The 20,569-nt window shown below is 41.1% G+C and overlaps 1 protein-coding gene across 9 annotated transcripts in view; it reads left to right on the forward strand.

Moving 5' to 3' along the window:
* TNIK (TRAF2 and NCK interacting kinase) overlaps positions 1-20,569 on the forward strand; it is a 407,483-nt gene that overhangs the window by 267,993 nt on the left and 118,921 nt on the right. For all 9 annotated transcript variants that reach the window (XM_059888605.1, XM_002684922.6, XM_059888630.1 and 6 more), the window contains exons 5-8: positions 1,958-2,068; positions 4,271-4,361; positions 6,878-7,008; positions 18,736-18,790. In XM_059888605.1, coding sequence (XP_059744588.1) covers positions 1,958-2,068; positions 4,271-4,361; positions 6,878-7,008; positions 18,736-18,790 — 388 coding nt within the window. The remainder of the gene's footprint in view (positions 1-1,957; positions 2,069-4,270; positions 4,362-6,877; positions 7,009-18,735; positions 18,791-20,569) is intronic.

The raw sequence follows: 20,569 nt of genomic DNA on the forward strand, positions 1-20,569 counted from the left end.
GGGTACACGTGTCTCTTTCCCTTCTGGTTTCCTCGGTGTGTATGCCCAGCAGTGGGATTGCTGGATCGCATGGCAGTTCTATTTCCAGTTTTTTAAGGAATCTCCACACTGTTCTCCATAGTGGCTGTACTAGTTTGCATTCCCACCAACAGTGTAAGAGAGTTCCCTTTTCTCCGCACCCTCTCCAGCATTTATTGTTTGTAGACTTTTTGATAGCAACCATTCTGACTGGTGTGAGATGGTACCTCATTGTGGTTTTGATTTGCATTTCTCTGATAATGAGTGATGTTGAGCATCTTCTCATGTGTTTGTTAGCCATCTGTATGTCTTCTTTGGAGAAATGTCTGTTTAGTTCTTTGGCCCATTTTTTGATGGGGTCGTTTATTTTTCTGGAATTGAGCTGCATGAGCTGCTTTTATATTTTTGAGATTAATTCTTTGTCAGTTGCTTCTGATTCTCAGATTATCCCATTTTGGCCAGTGAGACCTCTTAAAGTTGACTCTTTGATCCTTTCTAGCATGATCTTACAGTCTTTCATAGCTTCCTGGCTCTCATATATGATGATTTTACAGCTTTTTGGGGCGGGTGAAGCATGCTCTTTTGTGGCACTTTTCAAATTTCTTTACAAGAGCCCCTGAGAGTTTTGTTATGCTTTATAAAATCATAAGAAGACAAATCAGAATGACACTGGAAACTCATTCAGAAAACTAATTTTATGAGTTTTTTAAATAATTTTTTGAGTTTCACCTGGGCATTTAGAAAAAAGAGAACATTGTTTCTGCCCAAAGATTTTTGCATCCTGATGGGTTATCTTTTAGGACCTGGTGACGTGGTGCTGATGTTAGGAATGCACATTTGGACAAAGCCAAAATCATCAATGTGATTTCATTATGTCTCTATTTTAGTTCTGTTTCTAGCGTCAAGCCAGACACTGATTGCTAGTCATCCTAAACTATTTTCTTATAATTATGTTTAAAAGTACCTAATAAGCTGACTTTTGCTGAAGACTTTTGAAGAAGAGAGAGGATGTATGGAAATGGATGTGTTTTTCTAAACGTAGAAAATGAATGTAAAAGCAAATGGATTGCTTTTTTTCTTCTAGTCTCTACTTCTCCATTAAGTAAGGGAGATGTTTATTTTCTGCCTATTTTATAAAGTTGCTGAGTACTATAATGAGTTTATATTTATAGAGAACTTGGAGCTTTCTGGATGAAAGGTGCTAAATTAGGGCTTATTGTTTAGTGAATTTATCTGATATGTCCAGCCTCTTGGGAACATTTGCTGAAGTTAATTAAAAGCAGATAGTCCTCACTCTGACAGCTTACAGTGCCACTTACAAACCAATAACATAAACAGTGTGCACTTCTATTGTTCTGGCTTGGGATTGCCTAGACAACCACAGCTCTTTCAGAGAGGGGGATGAGCCTACTTCTGTAGGAAAGATGAGCTTGACCGCTAAATGAAACCACAAGGATAGTCTCAATTCCATCTGAACCAACCTAGCTGCCCTCATTTAAAACACATACTTAGAATATGGAGATTTTCCTCAATTTCCAGTTGTAATTTTCAGTTTAGAAAATTAAAAATAATCTTTCCAGGACTTCCCTGGTGGTCCAGTGGTTAAGACTTTACCTTCCAATACAGGGGATAAGGGTTCGATCCCTGGTCAGGAAGCTAAGATCCCACATGTCTCAAGGCCAAACAAATAAAGCATTAAAAAAAGAAGCAATGTTTGTAACAAAATTCAATAAAAGCTCTAAAAATGGTCCACATCAAAAAAATCTATCATTTGGGGAAAAATTAAAGATAAAAATTTGTTTCATATGTCATTTTATGATCACTTTTTCTTTGCAGAAATGGCATTCCAAAGCAACCAACTGGACACCTTATGCTTTCTTAACACAGTGGAAGTCTTGGAGTGCAATTATAATAATGGCCTATTTGCTTCCTTTGCCAGTTGGTGATGGAGTTTTGCGGTGCGGGCTCTGTCACTGACCTGATCAAGAACACAAAAGGTAACACGTTGAAGGAGGAATGGATTGCGTACATCTGCAGGGAGATCTTACGAGTAAGTGACAACATGGGATACCTTGGGAGGTATTGAACTTTACACTGACCTTCCACTAATTCATTCCATAATTCATGTCAGAAACCTCCTTAGAGCTTTATTCTAACAGTGATGGTGGCAGTGGTGTGTGTTATGGTCTGTTGTTATGAAGGGAGAGCCATTCTAAATAGACTTCACAGGTGGCTCAAAAGGTAAAGAATCTGCCTGACAATGCAGGAGACACAGGTTCGATCCCTGGGTCAGGAAGATCCCCTGGAGGAGAAAATGGCAACCCACTCCAGTACTCTTGCTGGGAGAATCCCATGGACAGAGGAGCCTGGCAGGCTACAGTCCATAGGGTCACAAAGAGTCAGATACAGCTGAGCACACACACAACAAAAAAACTGGATAGGCACGTGCACTCTCATTTGAAGGGTTAGTTGGGTGATTGCCCTTAACCTGGGATTCATTTTCTTTGGAGTTTCCAGTTGGAATTCTGATTTTAGATCACAAAGATAGTTTTCCACTTAGGAGATGGATTGTTTAAAGATATTTTGGTCACTTGTTTGAGTTTTCAACTTGTGAAGGTTTATAACTAATTTAAGGCTTGTATGACGTTAGCCATTTTAGTACATAAAACCTAGTTTAACTGATTTTGCCTTAAAAAGTTTCTTTGAGACAACCTCTAAAATTGGTCGAAACAGTTGGGCAAAAATGTGCCCATCTGCCCAGTTTTGCCCACAAATTCCAGAGTCAGACAGTCTGCACAGCAGTGTCAGATTTGCTGAGTTCACTTTAGGAAGAAGATAACTGGCCATATTTTAGTTTGTTTGGATCAGTTGAATTATCTCTTGCTGTTAATAAGGAGGCTACTATATGTCCACTGAACATTCCTATACTATATCTGCTTGACATTTATTTATTTGTCCTGCCTTCTTAATATAAGGGAACAAAACATAAATCTATTTCATAAATTAGAATGCTTGATATTGTAATGATGTTATTTCTCCCCAGTCTGATCCTTGGTATCATAAACTGCCTATTCAAATCCTTCTAGATACACTTGTGGAGGTACAAGCTGATTTTTAAAACATTATATGGAAATAACAAAAGGCCAAGAATAATCGAGGCAATTTTGAGAAACAAAGGTGAAAAATTTATGCTGCCACTTTTCAGGACTTCTTATAAAGTTGCTAAGTCGTTAAGACAGGGTGGTATTGTCATAAGGATAGGCAAATGGCCAAGGAAACAGAATGGAGAGTCCATGAGCAGACCAGACCCACTTCTTCTGGTCACCTGATTTACAACCAGAGCAGTGCTACAGTGCATGGGGAAAAGTACAGAAAATAAATAAAAAATGACAACACTTGGGTATCCAGTGCTTGAGTTAGCATGCATTGATATAATATGATTTGCTTCAGTATGCCAATTTCAGATTCCTTTAGGTTACAGTGTATCTTAGAACAAGTCTGTTTTTAGAACACATACCACATAAAAGCCAAAGTCAGGATAATTCATGGAAAAATGGAACACAATGAGGTTGAGATGTCCCTGAATAATTATTTCACATAATGAGCACAAAGTCACAAATATCATAAAGCACTAAAAATGACAGTGGTGAACATTAACAAAGGAAGTAAAAATTGCTATTTTCCTTTTTTTTTAATGTGAGACATTGGTTAAAGCTAATGGGAAATTTCTTGCTTGGTCTGAGTAATACTGTGCTTAATTAAAATTATATAATAGAAGATAACTTTTAAACTTTTAAATTCAAAAATTGCCCCCAAAAGTGGGGACTTCTGTTAAATCAGTTTTCTGTACAGACTCGGTAGATGTTCCGGGTACCAGCTGGCGAATGCAGGTGGTCCTGACTTTTCAGAGTGCTGTTAGCTGAGACATGTGCATGTTGGAACCAGTCATATCACGGCTTGTGTGGTTCCTTGTTACCCGAGATCGAAGTTGATATGCAGGTGTTTCATTTAGCACAGCACCATGCATTGTAAGGACTGCCTGTATATTTCAGTTTATACTGATCTGTTGCTTGCAGTTTAGAATAAATGAATATTGTGCTACATTTGAATTATGACCACATGAAAGATATGAATACAATAATGAAAGGATCTCTGGGTAAGTTTGAATTTTTTGGATCATTAACATCCAAAATACATTTTTTTGCATCTGAATCTATATTCCTATTAACCTTTCCCAACTCTGTCTCTCCAGGGGCTGAGTCACCTGCACCAGCATAAAGTGATTCATCGAGATATTAAAGGGCAGAATGTCTTGCTGACTGAAAATGCAGAAGTGAAACTAGGTAAGAATAGAATCCAGGGAGCCTAGGAATTACAGGAATTGGTAGGATTGTTTCAGCTGTTTTTCTTTTTGAATAATGAATGTAAATGTATCACTGTGTATTTGGAGGTCATTGTACCTGGAATGGAAAGGAACATGTTTCTTTTCCTATTTAAAAAACATTTTTTAAAAGCACTTTTAGGAGTGAACTGGAGAACCATGTGCTTAATCAATGTGTGGAAATAATTGAGCTTACTTTTTAAGCAAAGAGCCTTTAGATTAGAAGTGGCTGACCTTGAAATGGTTTCCCATATCTTATAGTTTGTTTATGTTGTTGCTGCTGTAACAGAACAATGGTGACTTATTTTTAAATTGAAAATATCCACACACATTTAGAATAATGAATTTCCTGCTATATTCCCCTATATTTTAAGTGCTGTTTACATCGATTTCATTATTACCTAGGGCACCTGTACAAAATGGATGCTTGATATTCTACTTTACACACATATTGATTATCCCACTTCCGTCTGCCAGAGTTATCAGTGAGGGAATCCTTTTCTCTGGTCCTTTCCATTAGAGCCCTTCCCACAATAAATCTGGGATTTTCCAGATGAGGTAGAGAATGCCCACATGCATTTGACTGCTTGATGTATATAAGTAAGAGCATACATTGACAGATATCCTAGAAGAGATGCAATTTGTCTTCTAGAAAAGAATCACTGTCCATGATTGTTTCTTTTCAAAGAGACTTAACTATCTCCTATGTTTATATCCCAAACATTCGCTCTTGCCTTTTTGTTAAAATATATAATTTCCATTTTTTTTCTTAGTTAGCATTTGGGGCCAAGCTTTCATCTCATGAATATTCTCTTTTAAAACAAAAGCATACATTAGGTAGGGAAAACCTTTACATATGTACTGACTACATAAGCTATCCTCAGAATGTTCACTCATCACTATTAACAGTTACTTGTGAGGGACTGTTATGTTCCAGATCATGTACAAAATGCTTGAAGGCAGATGATTTCACTTAAACATTACAGCAGCTCCACGTGACTCTCAGCATCCTCATTTTATGGATTAAGAAAATGAAGCTCCAAGAGGTTTGTCTACTAGGTCACATACGAATAAGTGTCAGAAATGAGATGCAAATTTAGGCAGTCTGACTGTGGAAACTTAGCTGATTACCACTGTATTTGCATCCTCTAAACACTCTCCTTTATGGTCCAAGCTTGCCTTTTATTTAACACCTATTTTTGGTCCTCCATGGAGCCCTGATATAACCAGATATAACTCCTTGTGCTTTTCTCATTGATGTACTTTATCCATTTATATTAATATATGCAATTTAAACATACACATTCACTAGAGATTATCATGGGCTTCCCTGGTGGCTCAGATGGTAAAGAATCTGCCTGCAATGCAGGAGACCTGAGTCGGGAAGATCCCCTGGAGAAGAGCATGGCTACCCATTCCAGTATTTTTGCCTGGAGAATTCCATAGACAGAGGAGCCTGGCAGGCCACAGTCCTTGGAGTCACAAAAAGTCAGACACAATAGAGCAACTAACACACACACACACACACACACAGATTACTATACTAAATTAAGTAAGTCAGACAGATATCATATGATATCACTTATGTGTGGAATCTGAAAAAAAACGATGCAAGTAAACTTATTTACAAAACAAATAGACTCACAGACATAGAAAATAAACATGGTTATCAAAAGGAAAAGGTGGGGGAGGGATAAATTAGGAGGTTGGGATTAGCATGTGCACACTGCTATATATAAAATAGATAATCAACAAGGACCTACTGCATAGCACAGGGAACTCTACTCAGTACTCTGTAATAACCTATAGGGAAAAGAACCTGAAAAAGAGTAGACCTGTGTATATGTATAACTGAATCACTTTGCTCTACATCTGAAACTAGCAGAACATTGTAAATCAACTATACTCCAATCTAAAATAATTGAATATACGTATTTAATTTAACTGCAGTCACAGTAGTGAAAAGGAAGAAGCATCCTGAGTGCCCTCAACAGATGAACGGGTAAACAAAATGTGGCACCTACAGACAGTGGAATAATACTCAGTCTTAAAAAGGGAGGACATTCTAATGCATGCTGCAACATGCATTAACCTTTGAGGACATTACATTAAGTAAAATAAGCTAGTCTCTAAAAGACTAATACCGCATGATTCCACTTATATGAGGTATCTGTCTATAGTAGACAGATTCATAGAAACATAAAGTAGAATGGTGCTTTCAAGGCACCTGGGGCAGGAGGGAGAAAGAGGAGTTAGTGTTTAATGGTTCAATTGAGGAAGATGAAAAAGTTCTGGAGTTGGATGGTGGTTATGGTTGCACCGGAAACTGAATGTACTTAATACCACAACACTGTCCACTATGAAGTGGTTAAAGTGGTAATTTTATGTTGTATATTTTACCACAATAAAAAAAATATTCATTTTATCCCCATATAAGACCTTCGATCACAAACTATTCATTTGTCTTCCCTTAACTAGTGGACTTTGGAGTCAGTGCCCAGCTTGATCGAACAGTGGGCAGGAGGAATACCTTCATCGGAACACCCTACTGGATGGCGCCAGAAGTTATTGCCTGCGATGAAAACCCAGATGCCACGTATGATTTCAAGGTGTGTCTTCTTACTCTTCATAAGTTTCCAGGCATGCCTAAACATCTCCCTCTGAGACTTGTAGAGAATTTGCTCATGGCTTTGGTCTTGTGATTTGTATAATCCAAAGGGAAAACTAAAAGACATTTCTTGAGTTTAAAATTATGACATTCAAATGAGAATCTTTTTAACAAACTCAACCATCATATCTCATTGCCTATTTGTACAAAAAATATGTATATATATATATATATATTTAAACCATTTTCTATGTTCTTTTAACCTTCTCTTGCTTCTTACTAGAAAATAGATTTCTATTTTGGTTGTAGTTTAGATTTTTGGCAAAGCATATGTATTCTGAGAGCTTTTTATGTTAAAAGAAATCAAGACATGAGTTTGTTTTCTTAGGTCATCTTTTTCTGGTTAAAAACAATTATATTTAGTCATTTCTACATAGTTCAAAGTTTAATTATTAGAGTTTCTTTTCAAAATGAGAGAGAATCAGATAGGTTGGTAGCTACTTTACAGTGTTTCTATAGCCTATTGCCATGTTTGATAGAAATTTGATTTGTGGCTTGACGTTTTGTATCATCAACTGGAAAATTGCTAGTAACTCAAAGCAGTGTTTAAGTGGAAAGGTGTAAGTTTTCTCCTCCAAGAAGCCTCCTCTTTTCCACAGGTGCATGGACTTTTCACCAAAGGACTTTAATGATTACTTTGAAATACCCTCATCTTACGGATGTGGGAACTCCACAATGCACACCCAGTTGGTGTCTTCTCACAGACTTGGCCCCCATATCTCCAAGCTCTCTGTTCAGAGATTTTCCTAAATATTACCATGTTTCTCTATGATGCACTCCTACATAAATATATATAGGAGTATAAGTATCCAATATATAAAATATAAATGTCCAATTTACCACAAAACAGCCTCTGAAGAATATATTTGAAGAATTCCTCTATTAAAGAACATTTTTAGTTCTCCACATATGGTGTTATTATTGAAATCAGGTCACAAAGATGCAAACATTGCAATGTCTTTGGGACCCAGTGTCTCAGGGCACTGACAAAATTATTTGCCTCTTTGGAGAAATGCAAGTTTGAAGGTCTAAAAACAAAATAATCTGTAAATTTCCTCCTTCTTTCACAGTTAGTCACTGTAATAACCTGACAACAATCTGTCTGAACACAGCTGCCAAGTTAAAAATTAATCTTTTGCCAAAATAAATGTCATTTATTTAAACTGTTAATGATAAGCACATTTAAATAATTTAATTTGCAAATCCCTTCAGAGGAGCCACTACAAAATATATGTCCCAGACCAGATATGTGTACCACGATTGGCTATAAGCAATTCTTCAAACTATAGTTATACTTAACAAGTGCTAACTGGTCTATATCTTGGCCACAGATATTTTAAATTGCTTTATAACATACCATAGAGAATCAGAGTGTTTCAAACATTTAATCTCATTTTAGCCTGTAAGTATTTTGTCTGCCTATAATATATATGGGACTTATGTTCTATGGCATAAAATAGATCCCTGTGACTTAGCTATTTTCAGTAGAGTGACTAGAAGAGGACTCCTCTGATCAAGCCGAGGCTTGGAATTAAACTGATATCTTGAATCTCTTTCTTCAGATTATGGTTTATAGTCAGATTAAGGAATATAGCTTGGGGTTGGTGAAAATTTTTTGAGCCTAATGCATAATCCTAGTGTGAACAAAGCCTGATGTATAACCGTAGGTGTGGACAAAGCCTGATGCATAATCGTAGGTGTGGACAAAGCCTGATGTATAACCGTAAGTGTGGACAAAGCCTGATGTATAACCGTAGGTGTGGATAAAGCCTGATGTATAACCGTAGGTGTGGACAAAGCCTGATGCATAACCGTAGGTGTGGACAAAGCCTGATGCATAACCGTAGGTGTGGACAAAGCCTGATGTATAACCGTAGGTGTGGATAAAGCCTGATGTATAACCGTAGGTGTGGACAAAGCCTGATGCATAACCGTAGGTGTGGACAAAGCCTGATGCATAACCGTGGGTGTGGACACAACCTGATGTATGAATAACAGGGAGCATCGTGCTGCACTGGGAGGTTTCAGAGGTGCTGGAAGGTCCTGAGACACTAGGAAATCAAAGATTAATTTCTGTGTTTTTTATTAAAAAATAAAGGATCATGATGAGAAAACAAATTCAACCATATCAGCCATTTTACACCTTCAGTGCAACTTACTTTGTTTGGATTGTCATAAACGTAGGTTGTGTAAGAGGAGGAAGTCATGGCAAGAATATGAGCTTCGCTGGCCACTTGTCATGAGTTAAAGAAGGAGCACAACCAAAGGGTGGATTAGGAAGACCAAGCAGAAAAGAAGATTTGGGGGTTCTCTGAAGATTCGTTCCAACCACCTTGCAGTTTTTCTGTGGATCAGAGAAGAAGCTATACTTTAAATAATCTTGCTACTTCTTTCTCAGCATCAGATCTTATTCTTTTTTTCTGTTTAGTGTTCTTAGGAATGTGGCCAGTCACCAGGAGACAGCTCAACAATACATCGACTTTCAAAACCATTTATTCATTCACTCAGTGTGTATTTATTGAATACTCACTATGCAAAAGGAATTAGCCAAGCTCTACCTGTATATGCAGTTTTTTCCTAGAAAGTCCATTTGCGACTTTATCAAAGTTCAGTGGTTTGTTGCTGTGTTTGGTTGTCCATTTGACCCAGGGTATATCCTAGCCTCAGAGACTGACCTTAGCACTCGAGTCTCTCACCTGCTGTGGGCATGTTTAGAATAAAAGTTAAGTTGAAGGCCACTGGGCTTTGTCAGGTTTTCTTTCACAAAAGCCCTTTCTTTCCAATAAAGACAAAATGCAAAGGAATATAGTTTGGTTTTATTATTTATTTCTTTTTTTAAAGATTTTTTTCATTTCCTTCTGGCTGTACTGTGTCTCTGTTGCTGTGCGGGCTTTTCTCTAGTTGCAACAGGCAGGGGCTAGTCTTTAGTCGTGGTGCCAGGCTTCTCCTTGAGGAGGCTTCTCTTGCTGCAAAGCATGGGCTCCAGGGCACTCCACTTCAGTAGCTGCAGCTCCTGGGCTCTAGGGCACAGACTCAATACAGTACACATAGAGGTGCACAGGCTTATCTGTTCTGCAACATGTGGGATCTTCCCAGGGCAGGGATTGAACCTGTGTTTCCTGCATTGTCAGGCAGATTCTTTACCATTGAGCCACCAGGAAAGCCCCTGAGTATTATTTTATTTGCCTAATGTCTTTAGAAACTGCTGTGTTTTTTTTAAACTATAGCAATTCAGTAAAATAGGAGCTTCTATATAAGAAAATAGGCTGAAGAGCCCATGCTTTTTCTTGCAGTCTGGTTTTATCTGATACCTGCTGGGCACAGTATGCCACTGCCTGAAAGTAGCCCCTACCCTAAGGAGGAGCCAGAATCTCACCCTTTCCCCTAGAGCCCTTCCTTTCTTGTTTTCAGAAAATCTGTCAAAACACTTCAAGCAAAAGGCAAGGTTTCATGTTCCTGATAAGTACGTGGGGCAATAATGAAAGCTTGCTCATTTAATAATAAGCATTCAAAAGACTTGGAATTAATAAAGCTGTTCAAAATTCCTAGGCTGTTTAAATTGTTATTTTTTTAACTTGAATTTCATTTCAGTTAGATGGGATTTGCCGAGTGTTTTATAGTCCTATGTATTTATTGCTTTGACAGAACTACTCACTGACGGACGTTCTCTGTGGGCAGGAGCCCATTTGTAGTTGAATAAAGACTGGCACAGCTGCCCACAGGAATACTACACAGCCATCTGAACAATGAGATAGTGTATATGTTGAAGTTGGGCAGATTCCAAGATACAGTGTGAGGTACACAAAGCAGCTTACAGTACGCATAGTAGAGTCTGGTTCGCCCCTACCTGATGGATGGATGGATGTGGATGGAGAAATTAAACTTCTTTTTTTAAACTTTTTATATTGAAGTATAACTGATTGACAGCGCTGTGATAGTTTCAGGTGGGCGGCAAAGGGACTCAGCCATACATACACATGTATCCGTTCTCTCCCAAGACTCCCCTCCTGTCCAGCATGCCACTTAACATTGAGCAGAGCTCCCTGTGCTACACAGTAGGTCCTTGTTGGTTATTCATTATAAACAGAGCAGAATTTTTGTGTTAAACTTTTTATATATCTTTCTGTAACTGTTCTAGTTTTTTAAACCGTAAACTGGTGATGCTTTTACAGCAACTTAGTCAAGTAAGAGAAGTATGGTGAAATGGTGTATCCCCTCAACCCCACCACCATCCACTGGCCTGATCTGTGCTCATGTCGTTTGTTATCTGCCTAAACTCTGAGACTTTGCACGCAGGTGCTGTGGACCATTTAAAGACATAGATGTCTCCTGCAGGGTTTGGGTGAGTATTGTGCTCTGGCTGTAGAGCAAGTACTCATTCTCTTGTGTTACAGATAATTGGCTTTATTCAGACAGAATGAAAAGGACCCCTGAAGGTAAGAGGCTCAGCTGGAGAGAAAGTGAGCACTTGCCTAGCCAGGGAGCATCACCAAGGTGTATGTGATGTGCTTTGTGAGAGGATGATCTTCACATTGCAGAATGAGGTTTGCCTCTCACATGAGGCCTGACCTCTGTCTACTGAAATTTCAACAAAGCTCCCATCCCCATGTGGCAGGAAGAAAGGATGATACAGACACCACCGTTACTGTTCCTGGCAGAGACAAACTTCTATCCAGCATATTCCTCGTGCTGCATGTTCACACCCACTTGCGTAGGACTTTTTAGTCGGACATACTACCACCCCATCCAAGCTCTCAGTTGATCCCCAGGTGAAGAAGATAACCTGTTCATCCAATATTTTCCCTGTGGTCACATTACAAATGTATATGAACAAGGAATTCTGGGGGAGATGAGATTATGAATAACTACCTCTAAAAAAGGCTGAGCACCAAAGAATTGATGCTTTCAATTTGTGGTGCTGGAGAAGACTCTTGAGAGTCCCTTGAACAGCACGGAGAACAAACCAGCCAATCCTAAAGGAAATCAATCCTGAATATTCATTGGAAGCCTTGATGCTGAAGCTAAAGCTCCAATACTTTGGCCACCTGATGCAAAGAACTGGCTCACTGAAAAAGACCCTGATGCTGGGAAAGATGGAAGGCAAGAGAAGAGGGGAGCAACAGAGGATGAAACAGTTGTATGGCATCACCCATTCAATGGGCATGAGTTTGAGCAAACTCTGGGAGATAGTGAAGGCCAGGGAAGCCTGGTGTGCTAAAGTCCATGGGGACGTGAAGAATCAGACATGACTGAGCAACTGAACAACCTCTGCTTGAATGACCTCAGTCACCCTGATCTCACCACCTTGGTTCTGTTTATATATAATGTAGTGTATATGATGTAGGGCATGTCAGGCCTTTGAGGTTGGATAGGATTGGTTTAAAATGTAGACATCACTTCCTTGCACTGTATAACCTCAGGGAAGTTATTTAACCTTTCTGAGCCTCTGTGGGAGTATATGACAAGGCTCTATTAGAATAAAGTGAACTGACGTATATTAAGGAATTAATTCACTACCATTTGATAAGTAGTCAATGTATGGTAGTTAATATTCATGTTTATGTTTCATCTGAAGGTACTGCCATTTGGAGACATTTTGACCTAAAACAAATCCCAGGAATATCGTAGAATTTGAGCCACCTATTTGTACTACATACCTCTAATTTTCGGCTTGCATTGAGCCACAATCTGCTTCTCTACTTACACCTCTAGATTAAGGTGCTGCCCTTAGGGACCACATAAAATAAATTCATTTTGCTTTTTCCAGGTGTAGCATTTCCAAAAGGAAAATAAGTTGCATGTTGAAAGACTGATTTCTGGTCTTCGTTTAAAAAAAAAAGACTGATTTCTTGGTCTTGGCAAAACTTGGTAGACTCTACTACACCAATTGCACCTGTTATGAAGCTCTTGTTTGTGAGCTCTAGACCACCCTGCTAGCTTCTGCTCAGGGGTGATGGGGTCAGGACTCAGCCAACCCCATTTCTGCTTGGCCATCGGGGTAGCTCGCAAGGCTGGAGGAGGAAGGACACACCTTTTCCTGTTTGCTTCCTCTAAGCTTCCTGTTTAGTCCTGTAACATCCCAGAAACATCTCTGAGTACCAGGGCTCCTTGTCACTCACTGGTTTGCTCGTTGAACTGCCAGTCAGTGATAATTGGACCTCAGGCTTTGTCTGTGCCAGTATTTGTTAAATACCCACTGTGTACACTGCCTTGTGTTAGGAACTTTGCATATATGCCTTGTTTTTTAATTGTTACTATTTTTAATATTTTTTTATTCACTTGGCTGTACTGGGTCTTAGCTATGGCACATGGGATCTTTCGTTGTATTGCTCAGATCTCTAGTTGTGGCACATGGGCTCAGTTGTTGCGGCACGTGGACTTTGCTCTGAGGCATGTGGGATCTTCATTCCCCAACCAGGGACCAACGCATGCCCTGCATTGCAAGGCAAATACTTAACCAGTGGACCAGCAGGGAAGTATCCTGCATATCTTACTGAATTCTCGTGTTAACCGTGCAAGATAGGTGTTCTGTTCGTGCTACAAGTGAGGACATCAGTTCAGAGGGTCGAGGGGGGTCACCCCAGGTCTGCTCGCTACACGTGTTCTTTCTACCTTTCAGGGCACACTGGGGCTCTTCTCCTGCCTGCCCCCACCCCCCCACCTCTCTCTCCTTGTATGGCTGGTTCAGCCTTCTGAAAGTCCTCTTCACTTGTTGAGCAACCCAGCCCCAAGAGGAATGGCCTCTTGTGATGTTCAAGTTCCTCTGTGCCAGCTAGCCCCCCACCAGCCAGAAGTTGCGTGCTTGCCACTGCCTTCTCGGAGGCACTAGAATTTGTCTCTGTTCTGTTGGTGATGCGCACAGTACTGGGCTATTAATCATGCTGCCGGCCAGGCTGCGCAGCACCTCTAGAATAATGAATTACCCAACCCCTGCCAGAATGAGTCACTCCACGGCCACGGAGGAAACTTATCTCTCCCAACTCTCTCCTCATCTTGTTTCTCCCTCTTCCCTCTCTCGTCTCCTGTGATCTGTCTTGCCAGTTGTAATTGGAACATTTTCTCCCGTATTTAAGTTCTGAAGTGTCTCTGGGACTTGCTAATATATCCAAAGGCTTAAATAAGGCCCGTCAAGGACGTTTATTGCTTTCTAGCATGGGCAGTTAAGCATAGCTTACAAGCAGCTCTGGGTATATATGGCCAGGAATATAAATGTTCCTTTTGGAATACAAGAGAATCCCAGAAAGGGGGAAAAAAAAAAAGATCCTAATAATGATATCAAATGAAGGCTTAAAGAAGAAATAATCTCTGGCCTGGTCACATGACAAAGGATGCACCGGAGTTGGGATGTTGTGATCTTGCGTTTGAAGGGGTTGTTTGGCGGGGTTGGGGAAAGCAGCCAGAGAGAGAATCTGAGATACTGTGTACTGAATGAAGGAAACATCACTCTTTCACTAACCCTTCCTGCTCCTGGTGGCATAAAGGGAGGATCTCCCAACAACTGGGACCTCTCTTTTTCCTTACTATTGAAATATGCTTCCTCACGTGATTGCTCCATACATACGATCACTAAGAAATGTTTTTAGGCATACTTACATTTCTTGTGTCACCAGAAGTCTGGAGGAAGGCAGGTGAGTGTTGATTGATGTCTTCAAAACATGGGCTCCTACCTTCCTGCCCTGTCAGCCTTAATTTGTCGACTTACTGCCTCATGGTTGCAAGATGGATGCTGTAACTCCAGATGGCATGTTTGTATTCAAGGCACTAAGAAGTGGGAAAGAGTTGTCAAGACACCAGCTGTATTTGTCATTTATTTCAGGAAAAGCAAAAGCTTTCCCAGAAGATGTTTGCCTGGGTCTCAGCAGCCAGAACTAGGTCACTTCCTTGACTGCCATCCTTAGCTGAGGGAAATCTGGATACCGAGTTTAGCTTTCCTATGCGCCGAAATGGAGGCAGCAAGGGCAGTGCAGATCGAAACGCCTGTTGGGTTAGCCAACAGACAGTACTGGCCACAGCCAATTCGAGGGAAGCCATAGAAGGCTACACTGGGCAGGCAAAGGCAGTCTTACCTCACAGTGGAAGACAAGGACATGATTAATTATTCTTGAGCCCACTGTGTACTGGGTTTTGTGTTAGGCAGCATGCCTGTGTACATACACGTCACAATTGTCTATTGTGTAGTGGAAAGCTGAGCTCTGTGCGGTCTTCTGGATGCAGTTAAATTAGGAACCTGAACTTGAATCTGGGTCTGTCTGACTTATTCACACTGCCTCTAGGAAGTTGAGCACTGGTTTAGGATGCGCCTCACTGAATCTCAACACCTTCATCTGAGTCACCAGCACTTTAAGGTACCTGTAGACAAAGGAGGAATCTGAAGTGATTATTTTATGGGTCCCTAATAAGGTTCTTAAAGTGAGTTATTAGGTTCTTACATTGTGATGATAGTTTAAAAAAAGAACTAGCCTGGGAGGCAGGAGACCCAGCTCTGATTAAAACCTGGTGCTTAGTTGCTCTGTGATCTTAAGTCATTTTTTCTCCTCTGTGAAATGAAAAGTTGGACTAAATGACCTACAAAACGGTCTAAGGGACTTTCCTGGTGATCCAGTGGTTAAGACTCTGCATTCCCACTGCAGAGGGCACAGGTTCAATCCCTGGTCAAGGAACTAAGGTCCCACATATTGTGTGAACAAAAACAAACAAACAAAACCATCCTTCTACAGAGGGTCTAGCCTTAAGACACTTAGGTTTTGCTCCTTTCTCTCATGTGTCTATTCACTCGACAAGTATTTATGAAGTACCTACTATGTGCCGGGCACTGTTCTAATACCATGTACCAGTCAACAAAGCAAAGATTCCCTGCCCTTGTGGACTTCATGATCAAGTGTGTGTGTTGTGGGCAGAGGACACAAACAGTGAACAAAAAAACATAATAAATTAGTGATGAGTCAATTACACAGTTGTCAGAAGGTGATCAGTTCTCTGGGGAACAAAAATGGGAGAGGGGGAGGGGTCTGGCCACGCTGGGAGAGAGGTTGGGTGGTCCTCACTAAGAACAAAGCATCTGAGCAAAGCCTTTCGTGGAGGGGAGAGAGTCAGTCCATACATGATTAGGGTCAGTGCTGCAGGCAGAGGGAATATCTGAAGCAAAAACCTTAAGGTAGGAGTTTGTGTGAGTTTTCTGAGCCATCTTCTTCCCCTGTCTGAAGACTAGCCTGGAGCTTTTCTCATCCCGGTTCCATCACTTTCTTTCAGCTATGTTGGCTTTCAAACCAGTTCAAGCTTCCTAGACTTGAAAGCCATTTAATTTGACTTTGCTATGGCAGGTGGGGACAGAGAGCCCAGCCACTGCCTTCGTGTGTGCATCTCGGTTCACAATGCACAAACACTCGGTTTCCCAAGATGCTGGATAGGTGGCAGGAGACCTGCCGAGGCCTGGAGTCTTAACAGAACAGCCCAATCCCTCCCCCATTTCCAGACTGTTTTCTGTTGAATGCCTCCCATGCAGTAAGTGAGTCAGGGTTTTCGTCATGTTCCCCAATGATTGTCTGTGTCAGTGAACCATCATGTTCTGGTACAAGAGAGCTGTGTGTTCATCTTTACAGTTGCTGCTCTTGAGCCAGCCTGTGAGGGATGGGCTGGGCTTTCCCCATTAGCTCCAGAAAGAACCTCAGTGAGCAAGACCAGCAGCCTGCGGGAAGATTTAGCAAAGCGCCAGGCTGTGCCACTCTTGTGTGTGTGTGTGTGTGTGTGTGTGTGTTCAGCGACGCATTTGAATATACCTTGAAATGGAACAAAGAAAGGATGATAAAGTGATGTTCTATGCAGAGATGTTCTTGGAATCTGGGCAGTGGTTTTGTGCAGGTGCATTATTATCTCCAAATAGACTGAGAACTTGTAACATTTATATGGACAGGTTGATGGGCTCGTGAATTAAAGAATCCCTGCTTGGTCCTAGTGTGGGGTTAGGATGTGCCCCAGCCACCCGCTCTAAGGTAGATCACATTTTAGGCAAGAGTCTAGATCCCCTTGAAAGTCCTGTTCAGGTTGTACGGGCCTCAGTTCAAATACTGAACAGGCCTAGGTGTCACCCACAGGATATTGAGAAGTTTAGTTCTAGGGAATGGCTCAGGGAGGAGTTCATAGTTCTCTTCCAGTTACATCTCCTTGACGTGTGACCTTGACATTTGCTTGGTGGGCAAGGGAACTTAACTTTTATCTCTGAAATCTTGTGAGGTTACAGGTGAGAATTTAGAATGATATACAAAATGCAACGTATATTTAAAAAGAAAGGGAGCATGAGAGTCTTCATCAGGATTGTGAACCACTGAACCAAGTGTTACGTGTGTTGTCTTAGCAGTGTTTTTGGCACTTCCTGACTTGGTTTTCCCTTCTCTCGATTTGCTTCCCTTCTATGCACTATTTAGAAACAGTTGAGCAATGTGCACAGAGTGGGGGAGAAGCATATTGTTCAAGATTGCATAGGTCGAGGTGGAGGCATTAGCCTAGAAAATTCTGATAAGAGCATGAAAGTTAATCTGAGAATAAGAAAGACAATAAGGGTATAGGATTTCTGTTTTGCATATGTGTCTATTTACCAGATAAAAATATATGGTAATATTGTTCATTCATTTAACAAATATATCAAGCACCCACTACTGTGGCCAGCTCTATTCTAAGCACTGAGATACAGCAGTAGACAAAACTAAACAAAAGCTTCCCCACCCTCATGTTGTTTGGTTAAATGATATGAATTGCTGGGCTTTTTTGTAGGTTAAAAACAAATGACTATAAATACTGTATGATCTAGCATCTACTACATGGTCTTTCCACTCTTAGGTCTTTATTTAAAAGAGATAAGAGCATACATCCATACAAAGGCTTGCACATGAATATTTGTAGCAGCTTTATTTTTAATGGCCTTGACTGGAAACAACCCAAATGTCCATCAACAAGTGAATGAATAAACGAATGGTAGCATCTGCGTTGGTGCGGTGGAGCACTACTCGGCAGTAAGAAGGACTGAAGTACTAATACGGAAGGCAACATGGATGGATCTTAAGTACAATATGTTAAGCGAAAGAAACCAGGAGGTTTCATTCTATACAAAACTTTAGAAGATACAGACTAATCCACAGTAACACAAAGCAGATCAGTGGGTGCCTTGGAACGGGAACTGGGGTCGGGGACAGAAGGGCAGGAAATGGAGACTGCAAAGGGGCAAGTGAGACCTTTTGGGGAGATGAATGTGTTTGCTGCCTTGCCCATGCTGATGGCTTCACAGGTGTACGTGAACACCAAACCCTTTCAATCGGTACACTTGGGAGTATGTGCAATTAATTACTTGACAGTTTTATTTCAGTGAAGGTATTAAAAACAGTCAAACAGCAGCAGTTTCTTGTGGTTCAATCAGTAGGGAAATCTTAGTGATGAATTAATGTTTGAAACCTTCTATTTGTTTTTCATACATGTATGGAAAACTCACCATGTGTCAGGCACCACGAAAGGTATTATCAACGAGGAGCAAACAAGGCTGTTTTTGCCTGAAGTAGGTTTGAAAAGAGATGGCTGGACAGCTCTCCCATAGGCAGTTCTGAAGCAGTTGCCTGGTTTAGCCCAGGGAGCCTTTGTTGACTGCATTTACCCATGCTTCCGTGCCTTCCTTGTTTTGCAGAGTGACCTGTGGTCTCTGGGAATCACCGCTATCGAGATGGCAGAAGGTGCTCCCCGTAAGTACCTTCCTCTGGGTGAAATCTGTTGCTGGCCTGCTCTGCAGGTGCGGATGCTTCCTTGCCAGTAGCTTTACTTCTGCTACACCGAGCCCTGCGTGGACTCAAGCTGGCGTACCGAGAAAGCAGAGTCGTCTAAATCAACCAGGAATCCATTCATTTCACAGTGGTGTGAGGATTTGTATTTATGAGGGGAGACCAGAAAGGAGAGGAGAGCAGACTCTGAGAAGTCTTGTCTGTCTTATATACTCAGTGTATAGTCTAGTCTTCAGCTACTCTTCACCTGTAGTCAAACTGGGACTAAACCACAGAGAGTGTAAACACCAACATATCAGAAATGCAGAGCTGATTTTCAGGGCATGGGTTATGGGAACACTTGCACTCAGTTGCTCTCATTCCTATTAAAATACTAATGGTTAGGTTGTTAGATTTCCCTGCTTATTTGAGACAGAGTGGGCAGGGCTCTGGCTACCCAAAGAACCTCCGCAGTTCCTGGGAATCTGGAGCATTGGCCCCACCGAAACCCTCCCCAGCTGCGTGGTCGTCACCTCCAGGACTCCATTCAGGAAGTGCAACTGACCAGGGACAGCTGCCACGATCGCTCCTCCCAAGGGCCACTCCCCTCCAGTGACCAAGAGTGGCAGGGATATAAGGCAGAGCCTTTCCTGGAAGACAGGGGGCTCCTTGGAAGGCAGCTTTCACTCCTTAGTTTCCCTCCTTGATTGCCTTCAACTGCAGGACAGCCTAGCACCCTTCCACCTGCTGTTTCTCCCTCCCACCTTCACTGCCATCAGACTTCATAGCAATCTGACAACTCTCCCAGCCTTCCTTGGCTCCTTTGCTATTTCCTTTCAGGCAGGAGTTTCCTCCAGTGATATTTTCTCATGTTTACTATCACCTTAGTGTCTTCCTCTTCAGAAGACCTGGACCAAAACAGGCCCTACGTTAGTATGACGAGTCATTGTGCTCATATGACTTTTTACCCTTGAGTTATCGTGGTATTCTTATTTCTCACTCCAGAATTAGTAGAATTCACCTGTAGCATGACTAGAGTGTTTGTTGACCAAATGTCCCTTATCCACAATGCTGGTAGGCATTTATGAATCAGAAAGATAATATTGGCAGTCTTGAAACTATATCATCATGCTTAATGAGCAGTTACTGCCTGTGTGCTCCATCATGTCCGACTCTTTGGGAGTCCCCAGACTGTAGCCTGCCAGGCTCCTCTGTCCATGGGATTCCCCAGGCAAGTATAGTGGAGTGGGTTGCCATTTCCTCATCCAGGGATCTTCCCAACCCAGAGATTGAACTCGTGTTTCCTGCATCTCTTTCCTTAGCAGGTGGATTCTTTACCACTGAGCCACCTGAGAAGCCCCTAATGAGTAGTTGGAAGGAGCTAAAAATAAACTTTCTCCCAGCAGAATCCTTTAGCTTTGGGGGAGAATGTGTTCTTATTCTAGGCACACAGGAAATGATATTCCCAGATGTTTGAAGAGTAAACTAGTGAAATATTCTCATTGAATAGAATGTGTGAGTGTTTTTACTATAAATGATAATGTCATCTTTACAATGTGAGATATTTTTATGAGTCTTCTACCAGACTTCCTTTGCCTTAATCCTCTGGTCTTCCTGGGGCCATTGAACAAAACAAACCAAACAAACAAAACCCATCATGAAAAGCCTGAAAGCCATTCAAGGTATTTATCAATACAGAGAGAAAGGTGTTTTGGTGTAGTGCTTTATACTCCAAAAACCCATGTATTAATATTAATAGATAAC

Source organism: Bos taurus, chromosome 1, assembly GCF_002263795.3.
Source record: "Bos taurus isolate L1 Dominette 01449 registration number 42190680 breed Hereford chromosome 1, ARS-UCD2.0, whole genome shotgun sequence".
NCBI classification, from domain to species: Eukaryota; Metazoa; Chordata; class Mammalia; order Artiodactyla; family Bovidae; genus Bos; species Bos taurus.